This window comes from Sprattus sprattus (genome assembly GCF_963457725.1).
Source record: "Sprattus sprattus genome assembly, chromosome: 9".
In the NCBI taxonomy this organism is placed as follows: domain Eukaryota; kingdom Metazoa; phylum Chordata; class Actinopteri; order Clupeiformes; family Clupeidae; genus Sprattus; species Sprattus sprattus.
In genome coordinates, this window is record NC_137928.1 from 12,244,702 (window position 1) to 12,270,730 (window position 26,029).

Genomic DNA, 26,029 nt, shown 5'->3' on the forward strand with positions numbered 1-26,029 from the left:
ATTTCTTTCAATTTTCTTTAATCAATGTGGTAAGCCATTAAGGAGCCGCACACCCCAAAAGCCGCACAACCCAGTCCCAATAGTGCTGAATTCCACAATACCAGTTTAGCTGGTGACGACACAATGTCAACACACCCAGAGGAAATTGTTGGTTTTCTAAATAAAACTTGAACTTAACCCTCTGATTCTCCTTGGGTCATAGTGACCCGAAACTATTCAAACACTGTAATATGATAGACATTGGAGATGAAACTCCAGAGCTGTTCATCTATCTTAAAATCACCTAAAACATTTTTTTTTTATCACATTCAGTGTACCTGCTATAAAAAATAATGCCTCAATATAACCCATAATTATGAAGAAAAATCTATTTGAGCTGCTCTGTCTCACTCAGTGTGCTATAAATTAGTCAGCCCAAACACAATTTTTTGACTCATCTTTTGTTTTTTAAAATATATTTAGACCTTAGCACGTCAAAATGTGACCTAGCCTAGCCTCTGGTGACAACTATTAGCTCAAAAATAGACAAAAGGCAATAGGATTAGCATTAGCACGTTGGTAATACCACTGCATCTCTTGTGTCCACCTTTATTATATTAGCATGTGAAGTTTATACCATGGCATTTCTAAATAACATTTGAAGATTAAGAGAACGCTCTAGCTCAGATAATGTATTATATAGATCGACCACAAGTGGAAAACACTTTGCTGGGGGAAAAAAACAACCTTGGTAAAGCAGAGACAGGCTGGCAAAAACAACTCTGATGGAGCTGCTGTATTCAAGCATCACAACGGCTGACACTTCCCAAGGTTCAAATTAGGAGCCATTTGTCTACAAAAAGATGTGCGTTACTTTTTCATAAATGCACACCCCATAGTGGATTATTCCTTACATATTCTACTTTATCTGGTGAAAAGGTGTATTCATAGAACTACAACATTCAAATAATTGATTCATTCAAAAAGGTGGCAATTGGATTTATAATAAGATTTTCTTTTTTTTCATAAATATTATAATCTTAACTGTCTAAAAACAACACTGGTGCTATTTTGGGGGACTGAATCATAGTTTGACCTGTTTTCATTCTAACATTTTACACTCATTTGTAATGCATATGGCCTACTGGGGGTGCTAGAGAGAGATTACATTTGATGACTCGCAAACACCTATTTGGTTGAATTCTACACGAGTAATTATAAACACTGAAACCTGTAATAGCTGTTATAATAGGAGGGTTGAATGTAATCGGTAAATATTGATTTTCATGCTCATGTAGAAAATTCAAGAATCTAAAGACAATGCAGTATAATGTGTGGAAAGTAACTTACATTCAATCAGTCTTAAAAAGTATCTTAAGAAAGGGGTCAGGAAATGTAATAAGACTGTGATGACTTGTGAAAAAACATGTTTTTTCAACTGACATAACAGATAGAATTTCACTATATCAGTGATTCATTACATTTGATGTAATCAAGTAATTTCACCATCTAATAACTTCCTGATCCAAACAAAATAATTATTACATTTGTGGGAAATTCGTTATAACATTTGTGGGAAGTTATTACGTTAGAGGGTGTTATGTGTGCTTTGTGTAAACCAGCAAAAAGCCTTGTTTCTAAATATGAGCCACGTCGATGGACAAAACATGCTTTCAAATCCCAATACATCAATATCCTCCGGAGCAAGGCCGCCGACAGCGTGTTCATCTCCATGGCAATCACCGAGACGGAATTAGCCTCCCCAGCCTCTGTCTCCGTCTCCCCCGGCGACTGCGGGTTTCCGTGACAGCCATAAAGGATGGAAGGAGGAGGGTCATGGGGGCTCTGGAAAGCGGCTCAAATTTATTAGTCACAACAGCCATCAATCACCCAAATGGATTTCAAACTGCATTTTAAAAGCTAATTTTCCAGGGGCAGATAACCCAAACTATCAGCTGGGAGACATGCCAGAGCATTATTTACAGGCCGCCTTGCTCTCAGCTTCTCTAAGTGTGCCACGATAAATGTGTTAAAGAAAAGAAGAGGTGGAAAAAAGTGTCTCTGTTGTCCTTCCTCTTTAAATGCTACTCCAGTATATGGTGAGTGGTGTGTGTATGCGTGTACATATATCAATGCGTGTGTGTAAGATTTAGCACCTCCAGTCCGTGGGGAATGTGGTTGGTTTATAAAAGGCAGTTAAAAAAATCCTAGAGGCTATGATTTAAGATAAACTAGTAAAGTGAAAGATAAAAGGCCGGATAACAATTTCATATGAAAATATAAAGCTTTTAAAAATAGAGAGAGTGGCTAGTTTGGGGTGGGGGTGGGGGTGAGGGTGTGGGGCTCCTGAGTGATATACTGGCTTTGTATTGGCCAGAGGGCGATGTATCTGCATCTCTGCCGTCGCACTGACAGGGCCTGTATGAACTCCAGCCTGTGAGAGACACAAATCCGTCCCTACACTCGACACAGGTGTACAGAGATGAAGGAGACTGGGGACTTAGTAGTAGGCTGGTCTGTCTCTCAGTCTCCAAAAGATTGCCCCATTGGTCTACGTGATCATGTACATTGCTCATATTCATATTTGAAAATAAAATTTGAAGCTAAATACAACTGAATGAAAAATCCAGTGGTTGAGAATTTCTCATCCGAGTGTTCCTAACCCTAGTATCCATAGTGTTGTAAACACATGCATGAAAGGTTACAGAATATTCAAAATATGATATTTATAAATGTGTTTATAATGCTTTTTGGATACTTAGTGAAATAAAGTGTTACCACTTGTTATTTCGTGTCTGCATGTGAGAGTTGAAAGAATGCGGGTGCACGTAGGCAGTAGGTGGATTGTTCGTAAACTGGCAGCATATCATATTCCGTGATACGAAAGCCATGATCAAAATAACATTATTTGTTTAACAGGTTCCATACTAGCACCCTTTTTCTGTATCCAGAGTATAGGCTACAGTACCAAACATGTTTAATATCCACACAATGGTCATGATTCAGGGGAGGCTATATGACATTCATAGTTCACACTGTATTATGTTTAAAAACCGTACAGTAGGCCCTGTTTTATTTAGTAACGTTAGCCTGCAATAATGTTTGGCTCAAGCAAGTGTGTTGTTCTAGATAGCTAACAACTATGTAGGCTAACCTTTATTAATTATCGAGCTTCATACTCTGAGATTATATTTTGATGCTAGATAAAGTGTTTACTTAATCATGCAGCAAAGCTTCTGAAAATGAAAACTATTTAGTACTTTTACTTTATAATAAAAAATACCTGTATTCTCGATATCCTACCTTACAGTAAACTAGCAACAGTATTGATGGTAAGAACCCACAGAGAACAAAAAGAACAGAGAAAGAGACCATAAATGTTTAGACAGAATACTATAGATCTGTTTCTTAGGCAAGCCAAGGACTAAAGAAACTGCATGACATTAGGCCTAGCTTGTACACCCAAATGATCGAAATCTCAAGTAAAATAGCCTACTTGCATGCAAACAGCATCAGTGGCTTTAGAGGAAATACCCATCCTGGATATGGCCCAGACTTTAGGTCTACTAATATGGATCTATAAGTCAATAAAGAGCAGAAGCCAACAAACATTTCAAAATCGTTATTAGCCTGTTATTGTAACGGCTCGGCAATGCTGCATCTCTGCGGTGCATTTGAGAGTTGACAGAGGTCCAAGAGACCCAGAGGAGAACTTAGTCGTCTGAGGTCATTGTGTATTTTCAGCACATCATTGATGTTTTGAGAAACTTCCAATTTATCCTCACAGAGACTTCTATTGAAAGACGGGTGGTGGTGGTGGTTGGTGGGGGGGGGGGGGGGGGGGGGGGGGAGGGACAGGAAAAAGGAAGACAGAATCCAATAAGACACCATTATATTCCCCTTAAATGCCTCCCCTTCAGACACAAATGGGGGCTCAATTAGAATAAATGCCCGTAATCAGGGGAGCGGGGAGGGCGCACGGCTTAAAGAGGGACAGCGGGGAACTGGTTTCCATCAGGGCCACACAGTCGTCTGTGATGTGGCGGGCGCCCTGCCTTGTGTCCTGCGCCGGCTCTGACACTAAACACACACCCTGCCGTCCCCTCTTAAACGAAGTCAATCTGAGAACAAATGCCCCCTCTCTCCCCGCCGAAGCTGCCAATGCAGACAGACGTTTAGCCGGAGTGAATCTATGGTGGCCTCAAGCGACGGACAGATTTATGTGCCTGCTGTTGTTTGGGAGAATTTCCTTTTCAGACTCGAATGCAATCCATCATACATGCAATTTGGTAGATGGTCACGGCCATCTTTTTTTTTGCAATCGTCCCAGGATGGAGTAAGTCGACTGACACATGGCTAAAGGGCTAAAGTTAATATCTGCCATTAAGGGAGGTGCAACCCACGACAGTCAACAAGGGTCACTAGTACACATCTGTTTCATCTATGTTTCGAGTGTAAGGTCTCATCTCTCACTCAATGACATGATTCGTTTTCTATTAACACGCCGGCTTTGGGGGCGATGACTAAAGTCTTTTACACACACACATGGTGCATGATTCAGCACGAACGGACAAAAGGAAACAGCCAATCAACTCCCATATCAAACCCTCTCTCGATCCGTGTAACTGGGAAACACATGTTTGAAAATGTGAGTTAGATCTTATTTTTCAAAGTATAAATTGAAAAAAATCAAATCAAATCCACATATTCACCCAAATATCATATTATCATTTTCTCTTTTTTAACGCATGGCAATTTTAAAAGCAGCCCATCCACAGCCTGCTCCCATTAACAGCAAGTGCAGGAAGTGGTCAAAATGACTTTGATCTGTGTCTTCTTTACTCTATGCATCACGGGCTATTTAACTTGCCAACATGTGACAACGCAGTGAGCCTTTACAAGCCCATTGATGAGTCTGCAAAGCCCAATACAATTGTTGACTTGAAGACCAAATGCGGTCATTTCCACACAGCTCATTTCAGAGGGTGCAGAAAAAAAACCTGTATTTTTTTACTGATTTACTGTACAAAACCTGGTCCTCAGCGATCAAAGGCGTTAGTTTCCTGGTTCTAATTCTCCATGTCGCAGACTCACAATGAGAGTAATGTGAAGACTTTCTCTAGGCTTGGGCCCCCATGTGTAGACCTTTTCATGATTACTTGGCAAGCAAAGGGGGGAAGAAAAAGTAAATCCAACACTCGACTACTTCAGCATTACATCCTTTGCAAAAATGACCTAAAAGCCTTCAGCGGGCTAAATGTTATAATAGCGTGATTTAACACGGAGCATGGGTCAGTGCGAATAGTGCAGTCCGCTACAGAGCTGTACTCTGGATTACTCCCCCCCCCCCCCCCCCCCCCCCGTCCTCAGTCCCACACCCTTCATTAGAGAGGAAGGGCACATAGGAGCGGAACAAAGAGAGGCTTTGTGAGCACCCACCACAGACCACCACAGACCACCACCTCCAGACAGCACTGGGCAAGCTACACAGACCCCTCAGAGGGGGACAGCCATGTCTGCAAGGGGTGAAGGACAGAGACAGGGCCACAGCCAGGCCAGCTATCTGTGACACACAGCCTGCACGTCACCTAAACGTACCGCCACCGGGGCCCCCATCAAGACCCTCCATCTTTCACCAGGATTGGGGCTCTGCGGAGTGGGGATACCCAGCTCTCTCTCTCTCTCCCTGTGAAATTGATGACTGCGCAAACGGGGGCTCTTTCCAAAGATAATTAGCGTGAGGCTGCAAGGTTAACAACGCCCCCGGGGAGAGAGCCTGGTGGAGGTCAAGAACAAATGAGAGGTGGGTGACAGAGTGAGAGGAACGGACGTGAGAACAAAGGGATCGGGGCTCTTTAGGGGTTTTTGCGCCTCCCGAGATCTGCAGGAGAAGTTTAGCATCCTGTGAACCATCCTCATCAGCCAAACCTTCACCAAGCCAAAATGCATCTGAGGATATTTGCTTTTCAGCACATAGGGCCTTCACTAAACACTAACCACGTATGCAGCAATTTGCTGGTGCGTAGAACAGATCAAGCGATTTGGTCCGCTTCATTAATTCATTAAATGATGGTTTGGATAAGGAGAATTCAATTTTTACACACAGAATGAAACCAGGCCAAATGTACCAGTTTACTTGGTATGGTACTCTGCAAGGCATCTCTCCAGACCAGCTCACACCTATTGGGGGGGGGGTAGTCATCATCGGAGGATGCCAGAGGCCTCGCACAGGGATGTGGCATGGTGGTGACATACACACCCCAACAGATGCAGCAGGCAAGTCAGTCTCCTCAAATCCTCCTCCCACACAAAGCCATTCGCCAGCATCCCCATACATCATATCCATTTGCATCATGCTCCTTTGTTGTAGCGTGCCCAGGGACAGGTTCATCAAACACTCCTCCTCCTCCATCCTCCATCCTCCATCCTCCTCCCAGGGACCGTGAGCCCCCTGCGCTCCTGTGGGGGCTGGAGTCTCTTTGAGCTCTAATGGGCTGAGGCAAACAGCTCAAGGAGACCCATTCAGCCCTCTCTCATTCTCTCTCTCTCTCTCATTCTCTCTCTCTCTCTCATTCTCTCTCTCTCTATCTCTCTCTCTCTCTCATTCTCTCTCTCTCATTCTCTTTCTCTCTCTCATTCTCTCTCTCTCATTCTCTCTCTCTCTTGTTCTCGCTCTGATGTGTACCGGTATTAGAATTGATAACCCTTTCAAGTGCGACCGGCAGAGGACTGCTTAGCTAGGTTGCATCTGACCAAAAAAGCTTCATCCCATCACCGAGTTATTATCCGACGTGCCGACTCTTGCCATTCATCACGTGTTGCGAGATGGAACTCGCTGTTAGTCAAGAGAAACGGCTGTTCCAGTGCTGCCCCTGCAAAAGATCAATACATGCCACCGCTCTCTCTCTCTTCTCTCTCTTCTCTCTCTCTCGCTCTGTCTCTTGCACGCTGATGCTCTTTTTTTCCTCTCATCCTTTCGCTGGAGCAAAAAAAAAAGTAATTATATGGGAGAAATGTTGACAATCGATACCCCCCGTCAGGTTAAGTTAAGGTCCCCGCTGCAGGGGTGGAGTAGAGGGGTTGGGGGGGGGGGACTTTGTCAGCTGTCGGGGCGAGTGATGCCACTGACGTCCGTCGAAAGGGGACAGCCGGTAAGGAAAGGACGCCCTGTTCACTTGGTCCCTGTTCGCTCCCGTCCTGTTTTACACTCTTTATTTCGTAGTTAGGAAGGCCCACACAGCAGCAATTACTACCTGTAGGGGAGGCGTTGGGGGGCTGAATGGACACTGGCTTGGAATGGCTTGGAATGGTTGTCTTGTCACACACATACGCCACTCAAATGGTGTCTTATGACTTAAGGTATCATCACTGAATTTCATCACGACTTCAAAGTTGGGATCTACAGGCCTAGGCTTAATGTAGATTCAAGATAGATATATGCTATATAATATATACAGTAGCATCCAGTGGTTAACAGACCATTTATGACAACCAATGAAATGTTACATTTTTCCTTTATTTCCTTTAGTATGACTATACTGCTTTGGCAATCTTTCAGGTTTTCTGTCATCATAGCTATTCCTCTGTGCTTCAAATCACAATGTGCATTAATAAAACTACGCACACGAATAGGACACCTCTCTTCCGCAGTTCTCATGAATAAGAACATATGTACAGGGAAAATAAAGAAAATAATAAAATGTCAAAACAGAACAGAAACATTTAAATCCCTCTCTGCGCAATGCATTCCTCATAGGTGACATAAAGGACGTTTCTGATGTCTAGATAATAGGCTCAAGAACGTTTATGAAAAGCCCTCTCTGACATTTTTTCTCAGTTCCCATGCATTATTCTTAAATCAATTCCACTCTGACATCTCCTTCTCCCTTCTTTTGACGAGGCTGAACTTTATAATCCGCCGACCGGGGTCAAAGGTCAACAGGAAAGGGGAAGAGAGGGCAAGGAAAATCACTCCCTGGACACGGGAGAAATTCTGACATCTAATTTTCGACTTGATTTATCAGCGTCAAGCTAAAATTGATAGTGTGTCATTACCGGGCAGGGAGCTGTCCAGGGGAGACACATCAAAGGGCCCCTCGTTTTGATTTAGACGCGTGGATCAATACAACCCTATACTGTTTCAATTTGAGATGTATTGATTTTTCGGACGTCGACTTGATAACTGGGACATTCATCATCGGGCGAGCGTGAAGTATGATCCGGTCGGTCGGTCGGTGAGCATCCATCCGTTCGGCCTGTTCTATTTGGAGGTGTGGGTTTTAGTTTGCTGTATCTCTCCACCTGATAGCAACGAGCAAAATGAGAAGACGCAAGCCTGGTTAAGCTTTTTTGATTCTTCTTCTTCTAACGCTTGAGAGAGAAGAAAGCAACAGAGAGAAGATAGAAGAGAGAGAGGAGAAGAGAGAGAGAAAGAGAAAGAGAAAGAGAAAGAGAAAGAGAAAGAGAAAGAGAAAGAGAAAGAGACAGAAAGAGGCATCTCTCCACCTGATAGTGACGAGCAAAATGAGAAGACGCAAGCCTGGTTAAGCTTTTTTATTCTTATTCTTCTAACGCTTGAGAGAGAAGAAAGCAACAGAGAGAAGAGAGCGCGAGAGAGAGGAGAAGAGAGAGAGAAGAGAGAGAGAAAGAGACAGAAAGAGGCACAGCACTCCGGGAATGTTGCTGAAACACAATCCCCTCCTGCTCCGCGTCTGCTCGGGAAAGGGCCGCGGCGCAGCAGGGAGAAGAGGGGGCCGCCGCTCCTCTATAACAACCCACAGATGTCTCCGAACGCACCGCGCTCCCATAGCTCGACGTGACACGGTGGCCAGGACCCAGTTACGTTGGTGGGTCCAGTGTGAGGTCAAACACGATCAATCAGCAGAGAGGGTTTCTTACGCAAAAGCATTCCTGAGTCTGATTTCAAACAGGAGAGGAAGGAAGGGGCAGGCCGCGTTTACGCTTCGATTGCATTGTATTTGAGCTGACGAAAGTGTGCTCTCTCTCTTTATTTCTTTTTTTTTAACCACACAACGTATCAATATCTGTTCACATGCGTCCGTAGACTGCAGTGAAGCGAGGGGGGAAAAAGGAAATGCAATTTGTGTGCATTCATGGTCTGAAAAACACAGACGAAGAGAACGACTGACGTGCATACACATAGGCAGGGGGGAAAAATACACACGCATATTCAGCCCGACACAAAGACACTCGATCAGCACGTACACAGAGAAGCACACACACATGCAATCACACACACACTCACTCACACACACACACACAGACAAAGAGACACGCACTGAAAAATAGACAGCCATTTCAAAATGCTTGAGGGCTTTATATTTTACACAGGCGAGCATAAATGGAAAAGTTAATGTAGCATTGAATAAGACTAAGCTGCTCGGCTGCAACAGCGCCTAGAGCTCATGAACATATTGCATCATTTTTCTTCTCCAGCAGGTTGCCATTAAATTTGAATTTGTTGGAAGTTTTGCCGTATAATTTACAATGAGGGACCCCCAACTCAATAACCTTTTGTTTCAATGCAAATGTTTATGCCTCTGAGGTGGTTTCTATAAATATTTGAATAAGTAAAATGTGGTAGCAAGAACTCAATCCGATATATTTTTGTAGAGGCTGCGATTCCATTCCTCTTTTATGATACACACACACACACACAGTCATGTGCAAGTGTGTATGTGTGTGTGTGTGTGTGTGTGTGTGTATGTATGCAGACATGCCTGTGTGTGTGTGTGTGTGTGTGTGTGTGTGTGTGTGTGTGTGTGTGTGTGTGTGTGTGTGTGTGTATGTATGTGTGTGTGTGTGTGTGTGTGTATGTGTGTGTGTGTATGCAGACATGCCTGTGTGTGTGTGTCTGTAGGTACGTGACACGCTCAGAAGGCTAAGGGGATGAAAGCAGCGAAGCATTTTTTAAGCAGCAAAGGCAAGAGGATGCACACACACTCACACGTGCTGGTGTGCAAGTCAATGTGTGTGTATGTGTGTGTGTACGTGTGTGTGTGTGTGTGCATGCGTGGCTGTGTGCATGGGTGTGTGTGTGTGTGTGAGTGTCTGTAGGTATGTGACACGCTCCGCAGGGTAAGGGGATAAAAGGGTGTTTTCTAAGCAGCGGAGGCAAGAGGAGAGTGACGCTTGACGTCGACTTCTTTGAAAGTCGCGGGTGAGGAGGAGGGCGCAACTTGACTGGTCGCTGACTACAGAAGAGATTAAAAATACCCCACACCTGATACATATCTAAAACGCCGCGAGATCAAACGAGGGTGCAGGGACACGGGACTGTTCGGCGCTGAAACACTCTCCCAAGGGTGGCACATGCTCCGCAGAGCAGTGTTATAATGCCAAACAGAATATATTATTCACATATATACATATTCTCCATTATTTATATTTCAGGTCACAATCAAAAGGGAGAGGTTGGCTTAAGCCTTCAGACATTATGCTGCACATGAGAATAAGCGCTGTGGTCTTTAACATTAGTCACCTCCTGTATTATGAGGGTATACAGAGCAACGTGCAATTAGGGAAGAACAGCCAGAGGGACAAAAATAGAGTTCCCTTACTCTAACCGTTACCATGTTAGGAAAGTTTGTTTTCTTCTCAGTATGACAATTCCTTTCTATATTAATGTAGAACTGCATGCAAAAGGACACAAAAAACTCTAAAGTGGTTTGCAACGCTGTGGTTGAAGTAGTAATCCCATTTGTTGCCATAGTAAATCCAATCAGGAGATAAATCAGAACAAAATACAAACAGGTTCCGCAGTGGATCTGCAAGACTGGAAAACATCGCAAACAAAACTCAATATGTGCTGGCACAAATTGATTTGAAGTTAGACTCAATAAAGAAGCACCAATCAGAGGGCTGTCTTTTCAGACATGAAACCGAATGATACAGGGGGGGTGGGGGGGTACAGACGTCTGCCCAGTGGCAGCGAGAGAGGGAGTGTGTTTTCCATCGATGTGGGTAAACAAACCTCTAATGGAACCAACGACTGCCCATCTGCATTGTGTTTACATCGTCCAAAAATCACAGATTAAAATAAGAGCCAGGGGTTGCAGTGACTCAAACCAAATTTGTTAAGGCAAATCAGTGATTGTGGTTGTCTGTCTGTGCCGCGCAAGAGAGGGGAAAAGGATATGGGATGGGAAGGGAAATGGGGTAAAACAGGGGGGTAAAACAGGGGGGTAAAAAGCAGCATTTTCTTTGGGGGTGGTGAGTCCTTCACCACGCCGACTCCTGGACTTTCTCAAGCCCGGGGAAACTGACAGCTGTGTTAAGATGTCATGGCAGCCTGATTTATGTCCAGAAGCCACTCTTTAGCGGTTGTGTTTAGAAACATTTCCAAACAGCAGTCAGGACGGCCCGCCGCTAACTGCCACTTGCATGGCTGGACATTCACCCCCCAACCCCCCCCCCCCCCCCCAAAAAAAATGTACTGTCTTTTCTCTCCTCTATTCCCTTCTTTTTTTTTTTTGTGGTCACGTTTCATTTATTTACAATATGTGTCTCGGAGTTTACTCTGTCCAGTCGCTAAGCGTTGTTAGCTTAATCCCTGCCACTCAGATGGCTGATAAGGCCTGTCTGATGTGTGTGCTTTTGGGCGGAAGGGGTGGAAGGGTACTGCTGGAGCCGGCCCTGGGAGTGGGGAGTGGGGAGTGGGGAGAGGGGAGAGGGAAGAGGGAGAAGGGAGAGGGGAGAGGGAGAGGGTGTGTGTTTTAGAGGGGCTCAGTGGGAAGTGGAGAAAGGCAGACCGAGCTGCTCTAACTAGGCCCGTCGGGAGCCCCCTAACAGCCACCAGGTGCTCTAACGTGTGAGTGAGAGGACAAATGCCTGCGTCTGCTTCGAGGGCGACTTAAATGCAAAACCACACATTATACACACGAGGCACACACAAACAAAACCACACAAACTCTCACTCACACTCACGTACAGACGCTCGCTCACACACACCCCCTTCTCACACGAGCCGTCAGCAGGATCAATGCATCAGACAGTGGTGTGTGAGGGGGTCCCACTGCCCCAGTGTGGTAATTGTATTTCCAGCCATTTGGGGTGAGGTCTTGGGCTGGGAAAAATAGCTGAAAGGGTCTCCATGGACATGACGGGGACAATGCGGCAACAGCCCAATTTAGTGATATTGTCTGTGGGCCTTGGAGTTGGGTGAAGTGTGGCTCCGGGGAAAGACAGGCCTGACAGGAGTCAAGACTCACCCAGAAGCCAGACAAGGTGGTCTCGACCCTTCTCTGGTGCTAAATGCCGTATGAGGACTGCCCAGACGAGACACACCGCAACTGGCTCTTGCTCACGACTAATGCCCTACCACCACAACCGCCTCTTACCTCTGAGCCAGGGCACCCCAGGCCCCGTGCTTGTTGGTCAGGATGTTGAGGATCTTCTGCTTGAGCTGATTGGCCGTGACGTGGTCACGGTGCTTGGCGGCACCAATCAGGTGGTCACACATCTTCTCTTCATCCTTCCGGTCAGCAGCATACTGGGCGCAGTTTGACTGAAAAAAGAAGGGATAGACAGAATGAAAGAATAGATTAATGAATGAACGTGCAAATGAGCAATATATGGATGTAAGAATTTAAAGAATTGGACAATATAAATGATGTGGACAATATTATGGTCTTTCCTCTGACTGATGTAACTGAGACTGACTCAGTCAGTGACAACTCTTAAAACGGTGCCTGTTCATTTTCAGAAAAAAGCCACAGATGTGACTGCCAAGACCTTCAAGTCTGCCTTGTGCTTTAGTGAGAGCCAAGGGCATTGCTCTAGTTACAAAATAAAAAAGTTTGATGACATTAAGCATTATTAGAGACACACTAATGACATGTTTTTGTAACATATATTCCAAACTAGCTTATTAGGTTTGCCTCTAATACGGTTGGACATATTCATTGGGTGAAAGTGAGGAAACCTTTGCTTTGAGAGCGAGCCCCAGCCTCTCTGGAAAGACCATTATGGTGGTGCTACCGTGTGAACCATACATCGGGACCAGTCACAGGGGCCTGATGCCCAGCGCTCTTGTGAGTGAGTGGGACATCATACAGGTCACATGAACAACAGAGAGGAGGGCTGGTGTGTTGGTCAGTCGTTTGGGAGCTGGGTAGGCCACCAGACATACGGTGGAGCCAACCAGAGTGAGGGGAAACACCAGGCTGTCTGCTTAAGGCCTGAGCTTGGGATTAATGCAAGTCGATCCAATTTGACTTACTTTGTGTAACGATGTTTACAGTGAGTGTTGTCACGAAGACACTATACAGGAAAGAGAAGCTTAACCCGCTCCCTCCATTTACTACTAAATAGTGAGTGATAATAAACATTTTGAATAGATTGAATGTGATGCAAGGTGTTTTGAGTTGTTAGATTACATTTAGACAGTTTACCACAGATGTGTATCTGTATGAGACACTGCAAATTCCACCTCTGATGATCACATTTAAATCTCTGGCAAATACGTCAACGCAATTGTCATATCTTTGGAGAGTAATGACAACACAAATAAAGCCTTTTTAAGTCACATAAAGTGACATCTATCTGATCTGATGCTATTTTCTTTTAAAAACGGTGAAAATAACTCTATGGCGAGAGTCGCTCATCTGTCAGCTGATGAATCTGGGATATATTATGGGATATATATAATTAAGGACACAGGTTACTGAGGGAAGCACTGCAGTGAGGAGCTCTATAAATAGCACCGGCCCACATTCTCCCACTTAAAAGCATGAAACAAGAAAACCAAGACAAGCCCTGCATGTCGGAACTGCATAGACTAACCCCCCCTTCCCCCTTTCCCCACACACCCCACCCCTCCCCCTCCCTGACTAAAAAGGCATCGCTGCGAGCTGCATCTGACTTTATCTTGCCTGCTAAAATAAGATTGTCTTACTGTGCGGCCCCCGGGGGTGGGAGCTCGCGCTAATATTCAAAATCTAATTTGCTAACAGAGGCTAGCCGCTAATTGAATTTCCTGCCTTATATTTGAATTCTGTCAGATACGGTATGGCTGAGTATTCCTCAAGCCAGCCGGATAACTCAATCTCCACGTGTCATCTCCCGTTACCATGTGACGCGCCGTCTGACAAATATCAAACGTTATTTATCACTTCTGAGAGCGGGGCTTGCAGTGGAGGGGGGGGGGGGAGAGAGAGAGGCTGGGATATGAGGTTTGGCACACTGACACCAACTTAATTGTAAAAATGTCTTATCTGCACTCCACATCTTCAATCTTAGGGGCCAGTGTGGTAATAACCTGGAGGGTGCAGGGATAAGGGAGGGGTGGGGGGGTGGAGGGGAAGGGTGGGGGTTTGGCTGCTCAGCTGGATGAGGATTGCTGGCTGTCTATGGCCCTACAAGCAGACAGATGAATGAGGGCCAGGTGAGTGTGTCGGTGACACCACACATCGCAGCCGACTTATCGGGGCAGGTTCAAGGATGCTCGAGAGCGCTGCATCAAACTAACGGTCACTGGAAGGGTGCTGCCTTCAGATAAGAAACCCATCACTGCCGAGATACATGGCCTACTAACACAGTGGGTTTGTGTGTGTGTATGTGTGTGTGTGTGTGTGTGTGTGTGTGTGTGTTTGTCTGTGTGTTTGTGTGTGTGTGTGTGTGTGTGTGTGTGTGTGTGTGTGTGTGTGTGTGTGTGTGTGTGTGTGTGTAGTGTATGGCTGTGTGTGTGTGTTTGTGTTTGCATATGACTGTATACTCCATCACATAAAAACATACTTCAGTGTCCGACAGGAGCATATGCTGTGAACACATACTTCACGTTAATGGCGTCCTCTTCACAAACTGACCAGGTCCTACACATAGTCAGCACACATCAGACTACAACATCCACAATCCCACATACGCTGCGGCTAAACTGTATAGTTTAGCCTGAAGCTCTCCAACCACTCACCCTCGCTGCAGAATTGAGTCACTAAAAGGCTTCCAATCTCACGCTCAATGTAATTACACACTATGTAGCTGCACAACAAAAGGTTTTACAAGCATCTGACCCCTAATACCCTCTAATGAGAGTGGTTTTACCCCCATCCCTTGTATGGTAGGGGTAAAAAAAAAAAAAAGCCTAATGGGTTCGGACTGGCTGGTAAATAGCATCCCAGGAGGTTAACTCATTAATTGGTGGGGAGAGGCTTATAGCCCAATGAGAGCAACTAAAAAAAAAAGATTAATCCCAAGTATATCAACCCCAGCTCGGTTATTAAATCTGGGCCTATCAGGCTCATATGCTGGCGCCCTAATCCTGCAGGGACACATAGGGAGTGGGATTAGGACCGGAGGGGGATGGGACTCCCCAGTGGGTGTTTCTGACGCTGGATTTTCACAAGATTTTCACCACCACCACCACCCTATATCCCCTGCCCCCCCTCTGTGATTTTCCACATTCCCATATCCCCGATCTCCATTGGGATCATCGCTTTATTAGGCTGAGTGCTGTGCAGATTGGAACAGCTCATCAAGGACCAAAGCTGTTGCTTCTGCTGATTTATAAAGCCAATTTACCACATGCTTCTGAAGGGATTTCCCCTCTTCTCTCACTGTATATCAGATAACATTACATGATGGATGGGATAATTGCAGACTAATGCCTGTGTGATTTACTGGTGAAGTTTCTATGCATTGGTTGAATAGGTCAAGGTCACGTTGCGAGGGAGCACGACTTCAGAGTATGGTATGACTTCAGCATTTCATTTACGAAAAGAAAATGTGGAATGAAATAGTGCGCTGTGCCTCTGACAGTCGTCTGAGAACACTTAAGCTGCCCTCTTCAGAGTCACGGAGTGGCACTTGATGAGACACACTCACGAACACACACACTCACGAACGCACACACTCACGAACACACACACTCACGAACGCACACACTCATGAACACACACACTCATGAACACACACACTCACAAACGCACACACTCACGAACACACACACACACACTCACAAACACACTCACGGACACACACACTCATGAACACACACACTCACGAACGCACACACTTACGGACGCACACACTCACGGACACACACACTCACGAACGCACACACTCACGAACACACACGCTCATGAACACACATGCTCTCTCACCTCAAAGTCAGCGTGCTTGTGGACGTCCTCGGCCCTCTGTCTGTTGAGGATGAACTCTGCTTCATTGGCCACGCGTACGATGTGGTCCTTCATGGCATGGCAAAGCAGTCTGAAGCATCACACACACACACACACACACACACACACACACACACACACACACACACACACACACACACACACACACACACACACACACACACACACACACACACACACACACACACACACACACACACACATTGGAAATCTGGTCAACTCCAAATAAAGATAGCATATTTTTTAAAGCATATTTAAAAATGACACACCCCTACTCCTTATCATCTACACACCTTTACAGCATGGAAGAGAGAGAAAGGAGGACATGGTTGGGATGAGAGGCCAGTGATAGCTATAGGAGCTGGAGAGAGGGACAGGAGGACATGGTTGGGATGAGAGGCCAGTGATAGCTATAGGAGCTGGAGAGAGGGACAGGAGGACATGGTTGGGATGAGAGGCCAGTGATAGCTATAGGAGCTGGAGAGAGGGACAGGAGGACATGGTTGGGATGAGAGGCCAGTGATAGCTATAGGAGCTGGAGAGAGGGACAGGAGGACATGGTTGGGATGAGAGGCCAGTGATAGCTATAGGAGCTGGAGAGAGGGACAGAATGCTGCCTATTATGCGTGGAGATGATGAGCCTTTTCACACATCGTTAATTCTTCTATACTTTAATTTAACGAGCAGATTGTGGGAGGTCCTCGATTTGGTCCACAGTACACCATAAAAGGGGAGTTATTTTCAACTGAAACCCACTGCACACTTTTAACCCAAACTCTCTACTCCAGCACCTCTTTATCCACTGACAAACTCTCAATTATGCTGCGACTGCCTGAGATGAGATGAGATGAGATGAGAAAACTCCCTGATCTCTCTTCCCCGTTCTCTCCTCCCAAGCAGGAGCTCAGTGTTACTGCGGAGCAGGGACACCCGTGACTGACAGAGCCAATCCGGCTCATTAGGGGAGCAGCTGACGAGCTGCACATCGCTAGCTAGCTCCGGCAGAACGGCTGGAAACACACAGACACATGGAGAAGGACAGCTGGTGTATATGATAAAAGTGCAACAACGAGTATAAAGTAATTAGCAAATGAGGGCATTTAAAGAAAGTCCTTTTTTTCTATTTGAACTTCATCTCTTTTTCCTTGAACACAATTCCTTTGACATTTCAACTCACCAGGGCTGGCATTTAAATGCACTTTTCTAAAAAGACATCTCCCAAAAAAAATAGACATAGCAGCAGATTTAATTTTTTGTGCTCTATGAACCCAGGACTGTTAGCACTTCACTACCAGTGGAGCTAAAGAAACACAACCATGTGGTGGGGCCACTGACCCAGGACTGCACTGTTCCACAGACAGCTGTAAACTCATTAGACGCTTCCATATGGAAGAGGCTATCTTTGAGTCTATGTTAGCCCATGGATGGAGCAGGTTGATGGGGCTGAGCCTGCGAGGAGGGCTGGGGCTGGGGAAACAAGAGAGCTGGAGCAGGTGCAGGTGTGTGTGTGTGTGTGTGTGGGGGGGGGGGGGGGGGGGGTGGAGAGATGATGGATCTGCCAGCACCCTGGACAGCGGCAGGAGCCTCTGCTGACTCAGGCTTTGTCCCAGAACAGTGGGAGAGATAGGGGAGGAGAGAGAGGAAGAGAGAGAGAGGGGGGGGGGGGTTAGACAGATTGGTCACCAGATGGAAACGCAGGCTGAGCTGGCCTGAGACAACCACACCCATACAGAGAAAGAGAGAGAGAGAGAGAGAGAGGACAGAAAGACAAAGACATGGTGGACATGGAGAGAGAAATGGAGAAATACTGAGAAACATAGAGATAGGAGAACAAGAACAATGAGCAAAGAAGCAAAAACACAACAAATTAAATGTCTCAAAGGAAGAGATCGTAAAAATCTCTTCCTCTTAAGTCTTTCTTTTCAGGCAGTCACACATACCTCCCACACACACACACACACACACACACACACACACACACACACACACACACACACAGAGAGAGAGAGAGAGCAGACACACCACCCACTCCCTGGCTGAGCGAGTGTGAGGGATGGCTGGCGTGGCGGCGCTCTCCCACAGCCCTTCTCATGCCTGTCTGCCTGTATTTACCTCCACCCCCTAAAGAGAGCACCGCGCAGGGGCAAGAGGATTAGCGCTAATCCAGGTGCCTGCACTCGGAGCAGCCCCAGAGACTCATTCCCAGCCAGCTCCCCCCCTCTCACACACGCACACACACACACACACACACACACACACACACACACACACACCACAGGAGCCACAGCACACAGACAAGGACATGCAGAGTGATGTGACAGTATCAGGGGCTAGTCTATCATAGCTGTGTGTGTGTGTGTGTGTGTGTGTGTGTGTGTGTGTGTGTGTGTGTGTGTGTGTGTGTGTGTGTGTGTGTGTGTGTGTGAATCTGTATCTGTCTGTTTATCTTTGTGACAGCGTTTGTGTGTGTCTGAATTTTTGTCTCTGTATGTATACAAACACACTACCTCCCCTCGTTGATGAGCTCGATGAAGGCCAGCCCCGCATTCTTTTGGATGGAGTTCTGCCATTCCTGCAACAAAGAAAGAAAGAGGGAGAGAGAGAGAGAACACAGAGAAGAGGTGAGAGGTGGCAAACAAAAAAAAAACATTCATTTTGGATTAGTTTTTATATTGAGTTTTTTTTTTATTTCTCCACTTTTTCACATCAAACTCTTTTGACATCAAACTCGCGATTTCAATTGATTAAAAAATGATCTTGAATCAAATCAAACTATATTTGTACGGCGCATTTCATACACGAAGGTTACCCAATGCGCCTCACAGTAGGAAAGGAAGAAAAGGGGGAGCAGGGGTTACAAATACTTGTAAATAGACACAGATAGTGAAGTCACTGCAAGTGCAACAGTTTTTAATAGAGTGAATGCACCAGCCGCACTTCAATGAAACATTCCCAGTCAGTAATAAAGATGTAAGATTTTATTTCCCTCTGCACCATGATGATTCCCAGCTGAACGGTGCCCTGCAAGACACTTCCTAGTCTCATGGCCAGTCTCTGATCACTGTAAACATGATAGCTCAGTGGTCGGGAAGAAAAAAAATGAATCGTGCATTAAAGATCACATATCCCCCTTTAAGAGCAAGAGAAGAAAGAGAAGAGGGAGAGGAGGAAGAATGATGGTGTGGATATTAGAGACACGAGACGGAGCTGAAACTCCTGTCCTGCACGTGCAATGGCTTCTCTCATCCCGCGTCGTGGGATCTGTAAACATGGCAGAGATGGAGCTGCAGGATGAAACCTTATCTCTTCTCATTCTCTCTCTCTCTCTCTTTCTCTCTCTTTCTCTCTCTCGCTACCCCTCTCTCCCTCACTGCTTGTCTCTCCATTTTTCTTTCTTTCATGCTTTCTATTTCTCTATCCCTCCCTCTCCTACCCCATGGCTTAAATACAGCCATTTCCTCCTGGTTCTACAGTGACTGATTGCTCTGCTCTGCTGCCCTGGCCCCAGTCTTCCAGCCCCAGTCTTCCAGCCCCGGTCCTCCAGCGGCAGCAGCTCAGAGGCCTGGGACTGAGGCGGTGTGCCTGGGGGGCTCAGTGGGGGCGAGGGGGCACGGCTCTGGAGAGGTGAGCGGTGGCCGCACTCTTTCTCTCTCTCTCTCTCCTTCTCTCTCTCTCTCTCTCTCTCTCTCTCTCTCTCTCTCTCTCTCTCTTGCCCTCTCCCAACGAGCCTCTGGAAGTGATTAAAGATTTGTGTGGATTTGGAGAGGGCCGCCAGGGCCAGACAGACACTGTGGGAACCTCGAGCTCATGCTGACTCCCTCAGCTGAGGGGAAACGGAGGAGGCCGCCGTTCAGGAGGAGTGGAGGCACACTGTGTGTGTGTATATATGTGTGTGTGTGTGTGTGTGTGTGTGTGTGTGTGTGTGTGTGTGTATATGTGTGTGTGTACATATGATGGAAGGAGACAGAAAGAAAGAGAGAGACCAAGAGAGAGATAAAGAGTATGTGAATATACTATGTGTAAAACATTTACCCAGATCTATACAGCATTTATCCAAACAGGGGGAGAGAGAGTGTATCTAAGTGTGTGTCTGTATGTGTGCATAATAGCGGGTATGGATCAGCGTGTGTGCATGTGATGTGCGTGCATGCAATTCAGAGTATGTTTGTGTGCGCCTAAACTCAGAGTGCCGCACCAAATCCGGGGAAAGTCTCTGTGGCATTGGTTAGGGGTTGCTGGCTTCACCGATAGCCTTGGTGCTTTCATATGAAATTTCCCAGCTCTTGTTTTTGGTGTTACCCTGGAGATCCGCATCCACAACAAGGTCATGTAATATTCGATTCATGCAGCTGAGCTAGGCCTGCAGTCCCTGCTGGATGAGCAGGACGGCAGAACAATGACACTTTATTACTCAAAAGCCTCAGTCTAAACTGAAATAAAGAGGTGTTTATGGCTTTAGTGCTCACACACACACTCACACACACACACACACACACACACACACACAAACACACACACACACACACAAACAAACACACACACACACACACACACACACACACACACACAAAAGTACTTGCAGGCCGGGAAATGGCACTTGACACAATGCAGCACATCTGGAGTCCAAATGTTTCTACAACTCATCAGGATTTCTCTTTTTCTGTCTCTCTCTCTCTCTCTCTCTCTCTCTCTCTATCTGTCTCTCTTTCTCTCTCTCTCTCTCTCTCTCTCTCTCTCTCTCTCTATCTGTCTCTCTTTCTCTCTCTCTCTCTCTGGTCTTCATTTGTGTGAGCGGGCGGCCTTGTTTGGACCTCTTCCCTGGCTTGCTCTCCTCTAGCGGCCACGTGACAAAAATAAATATGGAAATGAAAGCAGATGAGGCCACAAGAACGACATCAGAATCGAAGAGGGAAGAAGGGGTGGGGGATTTAAAAAAAAAAAAAAGCTGAATTCTCCTTTGCAATATAATCCTGAGAGATGGGAAGAAGAGATTACAAACTTTTCTTTTAAGGTCGTTTCATGTTTTCCTTTCTCTCTCTGAGGGGGATGTGTGTGTGTGTGTGTGTGTGGGGGGGGGGGGGTCTGGGGGATGTCGGGAGAGGGGGATCACAGGGAAGATTTGGAGAAGGGCGGGCGGGTGTTTGATTTGGGAAGGGGTATGTGTGGGTATGTGTGTGTGTGTTTGGGGAAGGGGGGGGTATCTGTGCGAAGGACAAACGCTTTGCCCATGCTGAGTGAATTAACGCTGACAGGTACAGGCAGACAGACGGTAACCCGACCCCTCATGTACAGCCGGCCCATGCCTCTCTGCGCCGCTGCCGTGGGAGGTGCCCTCAGGGAGCTAGAGAGAGTGTGTGTCCAGATAAGAGAGAGCACCTCCACACGCTGGCTAATCTCATGGTGTTAATGTGAGGTTCCCACACACACACACACACACACACACACACAGACACACACACACACACACACACACACACAGACACACACACACACACACACACACACACACACACACACACACACACACACACACGAGTGAGGGCCCCTACACTTAAACATCAGGAGAGAACAGAGGGATTACACGGACTGCTACTTCATGACCCTGAACAAATAACCCCTGCAGGTGCTCTAAAGCAAGGAGCGAAGCCCTATGATTCACACCTGCTAGAATTCTAAAAGCAACCTGAATAAACGCTGTACACACACAAAAAAATGTTTGTATTGAAACTGATATTATTAATGTGCTCCGTGAACTTTATACCACAGAGGGGTATAAAAAGAACAATTACATACTACTGTAGTAACTCCATCCATTAGCACAAAGCTAACTTTGGGCATTATTGGATTATGGGATTACAACAGTAAATGCATTGTAAACACATAGTAATAATGGCTAATTGCTATACGCGGCTCCACTGCAGGCCAGCCGTTGAGCTGTTAAGTACCTGTCCATTATCTGCTGACATGGCACATCCTGCTCAGAGGAGGATGTCTAAGGCAGTTAAAGGCCCATCAACCCCTGGCTGCTAGTCCTCCTCCACCTCCTCTCCTCTTCTCTCCCCTCCCCTCATCTCTCTCCTCCTCTCCTCATCTATCCTCCTCCACCTCCTCTCCTCTTCTCTCCCCTCCCCTCATCTCGTCTCCTCTCCTCTTCTCTCGTCTCCTCTCCTCCTCCTCCTCCTCTTCTCCCCTCCTCTCTCCACCTCTCCACCTCTTCTCCTCACTCTCTTTGATATTCATACAGTTTCACGGACGCCACAGGACTCAAGAGTGTCTCAATCCAACCTGTCAGTGAATGTGTGTGTATGTAAGTATAAGTGTATGTGTGAGAGAAAGAGAGAGATAGAGGAAGAACAAAGAGAAGAAGAGAGAGTGTGTGTTTGTGCCGTGCATGTGTCAGAGCAGGGAGGTGCGAGTGAGAGGCAGAGAGGAGGAGCCAGGGTGTCAGAAGAAGTGTGTGTGTGTGTGTGTGTGTGTGTGTGTGTATGGGAGCCAGGGTGTCAGTGAGTGAGAGGGGAACAGAGAACGGGTGAGAGAGAGAACAGAAGTGTGTGTGTGTGTGTGTGTGTGTGTGTGTGTGTGTGTGTGTGTGTGTGTGTGTGTGTGTGTGTGTGTGTGTGTGTGTGTGTGTGTGTGTGTGTGTGTGTGTGTGTGTGTGTGTGTGTGTGCGTGTATGGGAGTATGTGGAGACAGACAGAATGGTGAGCTTTTTGAGTGTTTTTTCTCTGTATCTACTGAGTGTGTGAATGTGTGTGTGTGTGTGTGTGTGTGTGTGTGTGTGTGTGTGTGTGTGTGTGTGTGTGTGTATGGGAGTGTGTGTGTATCTACTGAGCACGCTCAGGGCCCACATCTGGATGTTCTCGGTGTGTAAATCCCTGCGGCTCCAGGCTGGATCTTTCCCCCGTGTCCAAACTGTTACATGAAACACAGCCGTTTGACCTTCTCCATCCCACTGGCACTTTCTCCGCTCACACACCCCTATCCCCCCAAATATACACACACACACACACACACACACACACACACACACACACACACACACACTCACAGACACACTCACTCACACACACACACACACACACACACACACACACACACACACACACACACACACACACACACACACACACTCTTTGCTGCAGTCGGGATGGATAAATAACAATATCGGTTGGATTATTATCACTAATTTATTCATAAAAGTGACAGTTTGCAGAGCGGAGCGGGAACAAAGTTGAGCGCAACGAGGCCGCGGGCTGTCGGGTGACATTAGCGTTACGCTTCGACAGGGGGAGAGTTTTTCCACCGCCGCGCGCGAGGGTCACGCGAATCAAAGGGAATGTGTTGCTGCGGAATCAAACATGACGGGTGGGGGGGAGGGGCGGCAGGTGAGAGGTGTGTGTGTGTGTGTGTAAAATGATTTTCATATTTAAGACTTGTCTGTGTTCAAAGCGTTACAGCCGTTCATGAAAGTGATGTTTTTTTTTAAGTTTTCTTTTTTGGGGTGTGGGGGCCTAAGTTAACTTTTGTTCTAAACTTTCATTAAATATGCACTCAGAACTGAAAATTAGCAGCTCTGTTCTCTAGGCAATCGATACATTGTTGCCAATAGGCATTACAAACTCATGCAACAACACTGCCTTTTGCTTCTGACCTACTCTCCCATCAAGAACAACAGTGAGCTTCTGATGGCTCTGTCAGTAGGCCATCTATAGTTCCACCATACTTGCCCACTGGTTCCCAAAGTGTGAGGCAGGCCACCAAGGAGTGGAACTGGAACGAGAGCCCTAAACAACCAACTACTGGTCATATTAAGTATGGCAGTGCTCTTACAGCACAGTAGCCTGTAAATAATCTATCGGTTGATGAGCTGCCTACTTATGTAATATGGTTGGGGCCTTCTGTTTAGCCTATATGTTAATAGGGATAGTTAGCCTTTATATTAATCCAATGGACATGCGCCTTACACCAACCAATCCAACGATGCACCGATACATCGCCAGTCATAACACCATTTTTGATCCAGGCAGATTTGATCCGTTTTAAACAAGAGATCTGTTAAAATAAAATAAAAACAAAAATGAACTGATAAAATACTTATCTGGCATCTGATTGAAGAAATTCAATTTAAAATGTTAAAAGCTATTCAACAACTGGTGGACCATTTTATTACAATGGGGGGTTCGGAGGGGGGGGGAACCACTGCCCTAACATGTTTGAACTATATGCAGTTTGTCCAGGCTATTTGTAGTTTGTCGTTATCTCTGTCCGTAGAGAATGTCTGGGAAGTCTGTGGTGTCACCATGGCGTGTTAGCGTTTAGCTTGTCTGTAGCATCTCTGTAATTTATTCCCATTGCATCTGAAGCTAATCTGAATGGTGTGTCTGTACTGTCTGTAGCTGGTCTGAATGGTGTGTCTGTACTGTCTGTAGCTGGTCTGTGGCTCCTGCAGATGAGAGGGCATGGAGGGCACGCAGGAGAGTCCAGGAGAGAGGCTGCAGGGTCTCTGGCTCCGCTGGCTCCAGGAATGATCGATACACAATCCTGGGTTTCATCCTCCACCCTCTCTAATGGCAGGAACCTCACCATCCGCCGTAATGCTATCTTCGTGTGTGTGTGTGTGCGCACACGCAAGTGTGTGTGTGTGTCAGAGTGCTTGGGTGCGCACGCAAGTGTGTCTGTGTGTGTGTGTGTGTGTGTGTGTGTGTGTGTGTCAGAGTGTGTGTGCCTGCTCCTAACAGCCCTGCTGACTAACTCCTCTCCATAATAAATCCAGAAACAAGTGGTCAGGCTGGCAGGCAGGCAGGCGGGCGGGCGGGCGGGCGGGCGGACACCATCCCCCCAGATACCCCAGCAAGTCCAGGACAGTAGGAGCAGGAACGTGACGGGGTGAGGAAATAATATAGAATTTACCGGGAAAAAAAAGACAGGGGTAAAAGTTTTGGCTTCGACTTCAAACACACGGAGGAGAGGTGAGGAGAGCGTGATTCACGGCCGTGTCGAGGCCCTCCCGCCGGTAAGTCTGCCTCTGGCCCTCGTGATAACTAATGTGGGCATGCCAGTGTCTGGCGTCTTACTGAGATCCCAGCTCACAGGGGGGGAGGGAGAGAGAGAGAGAGAGAGAGAGAGAGAGAGAGAGAGAGAGAGAAGAGATGTAGGAATGTGAGAATCTGGTCTTTGAGTTCTCAGTTCTTATAGCAATGATCTGGGGTGATTTTCAAACCCCTTCTGAGACTGGGAATGAGAGAGAGAAAGAAAGAAAGAAGCAAAGAAAACGCAAAGAAAGAAAGAAAGAAAAAGAGACAGACATCAACATCCAAACTGCATGGGAGCGAAAGAGAGAGAGAGAGAGAAGGGTGCATTGCCCTAATGGCTTCCTCATGGCGATGCTAGTGGATGAGAGTGAATGGCTGACAGAAGGTATGTTAAATATCCCCCCGCGTGGAGCTGCTACACAGAGAGCCCGACCCCTTTGAAAGGGAGGCTTAACGGGAGATTGGGAAGGTCAGTGCGGCTGTAATCTGTCACTGGAGCTGCCGGGGGGGTTGGGAGCGAGGGGTTGGGGTGGGGGGTGCCGGGGGGTTGCTGCCTGGGCCCAGGGATCCACAGGACGGAGAGCACTGCCATTAGAGGAAGCGGGCAGGGGACGTAAGGCAGGGGGACGTAACTCACATCACACTGTGCGTGGGAAGGGGGTGCACTTACATTGAAGCGGGTCTCCGGTAGAAGCCGTTGGTTATTACACCTATGTGGCTTGTAATAGGTGGTGTAGCGGGAAGTGTGCTGTTTTATGCTCCTGCCCTGCTCAGAAGGGGCTGGTTTAACTTAAGTGGGAGCATGTATGTTGTAGAAAGTAGCTGTAGTGTGTGGTTGTTATTGTTCCTATGTGACTAGTT

At 46.6% G+C, this 26,029-nt stretch overlaps 1 protein-coding gene across 1 annotated transcript in view; it reads right to left on the reverse strand.

Annotated features, from left to right (window-relative positions):
• LOC308369864 (neurobeachin-like) overlaps positions 1 to 26,029 on the reverse strand; it is a gene marked incomplete at both ends in the record, with an annotated part of 289,067 nt that overhangs the window by 109,786 nt on the left and 153,252 nt on the right. Inside the window, 3 exon segments of the mRNA XM_080844411.1 lie at positions 12,339 to 12,505; positions 16,098 to 16,206; positions 18,644 to 18,708. Coding sequence (XP_080700537.1) covers positions 12,339 to 12,505; positions 16,098 to 16,206; positions 18,644 to 18,708 — 341 coding nt within the window.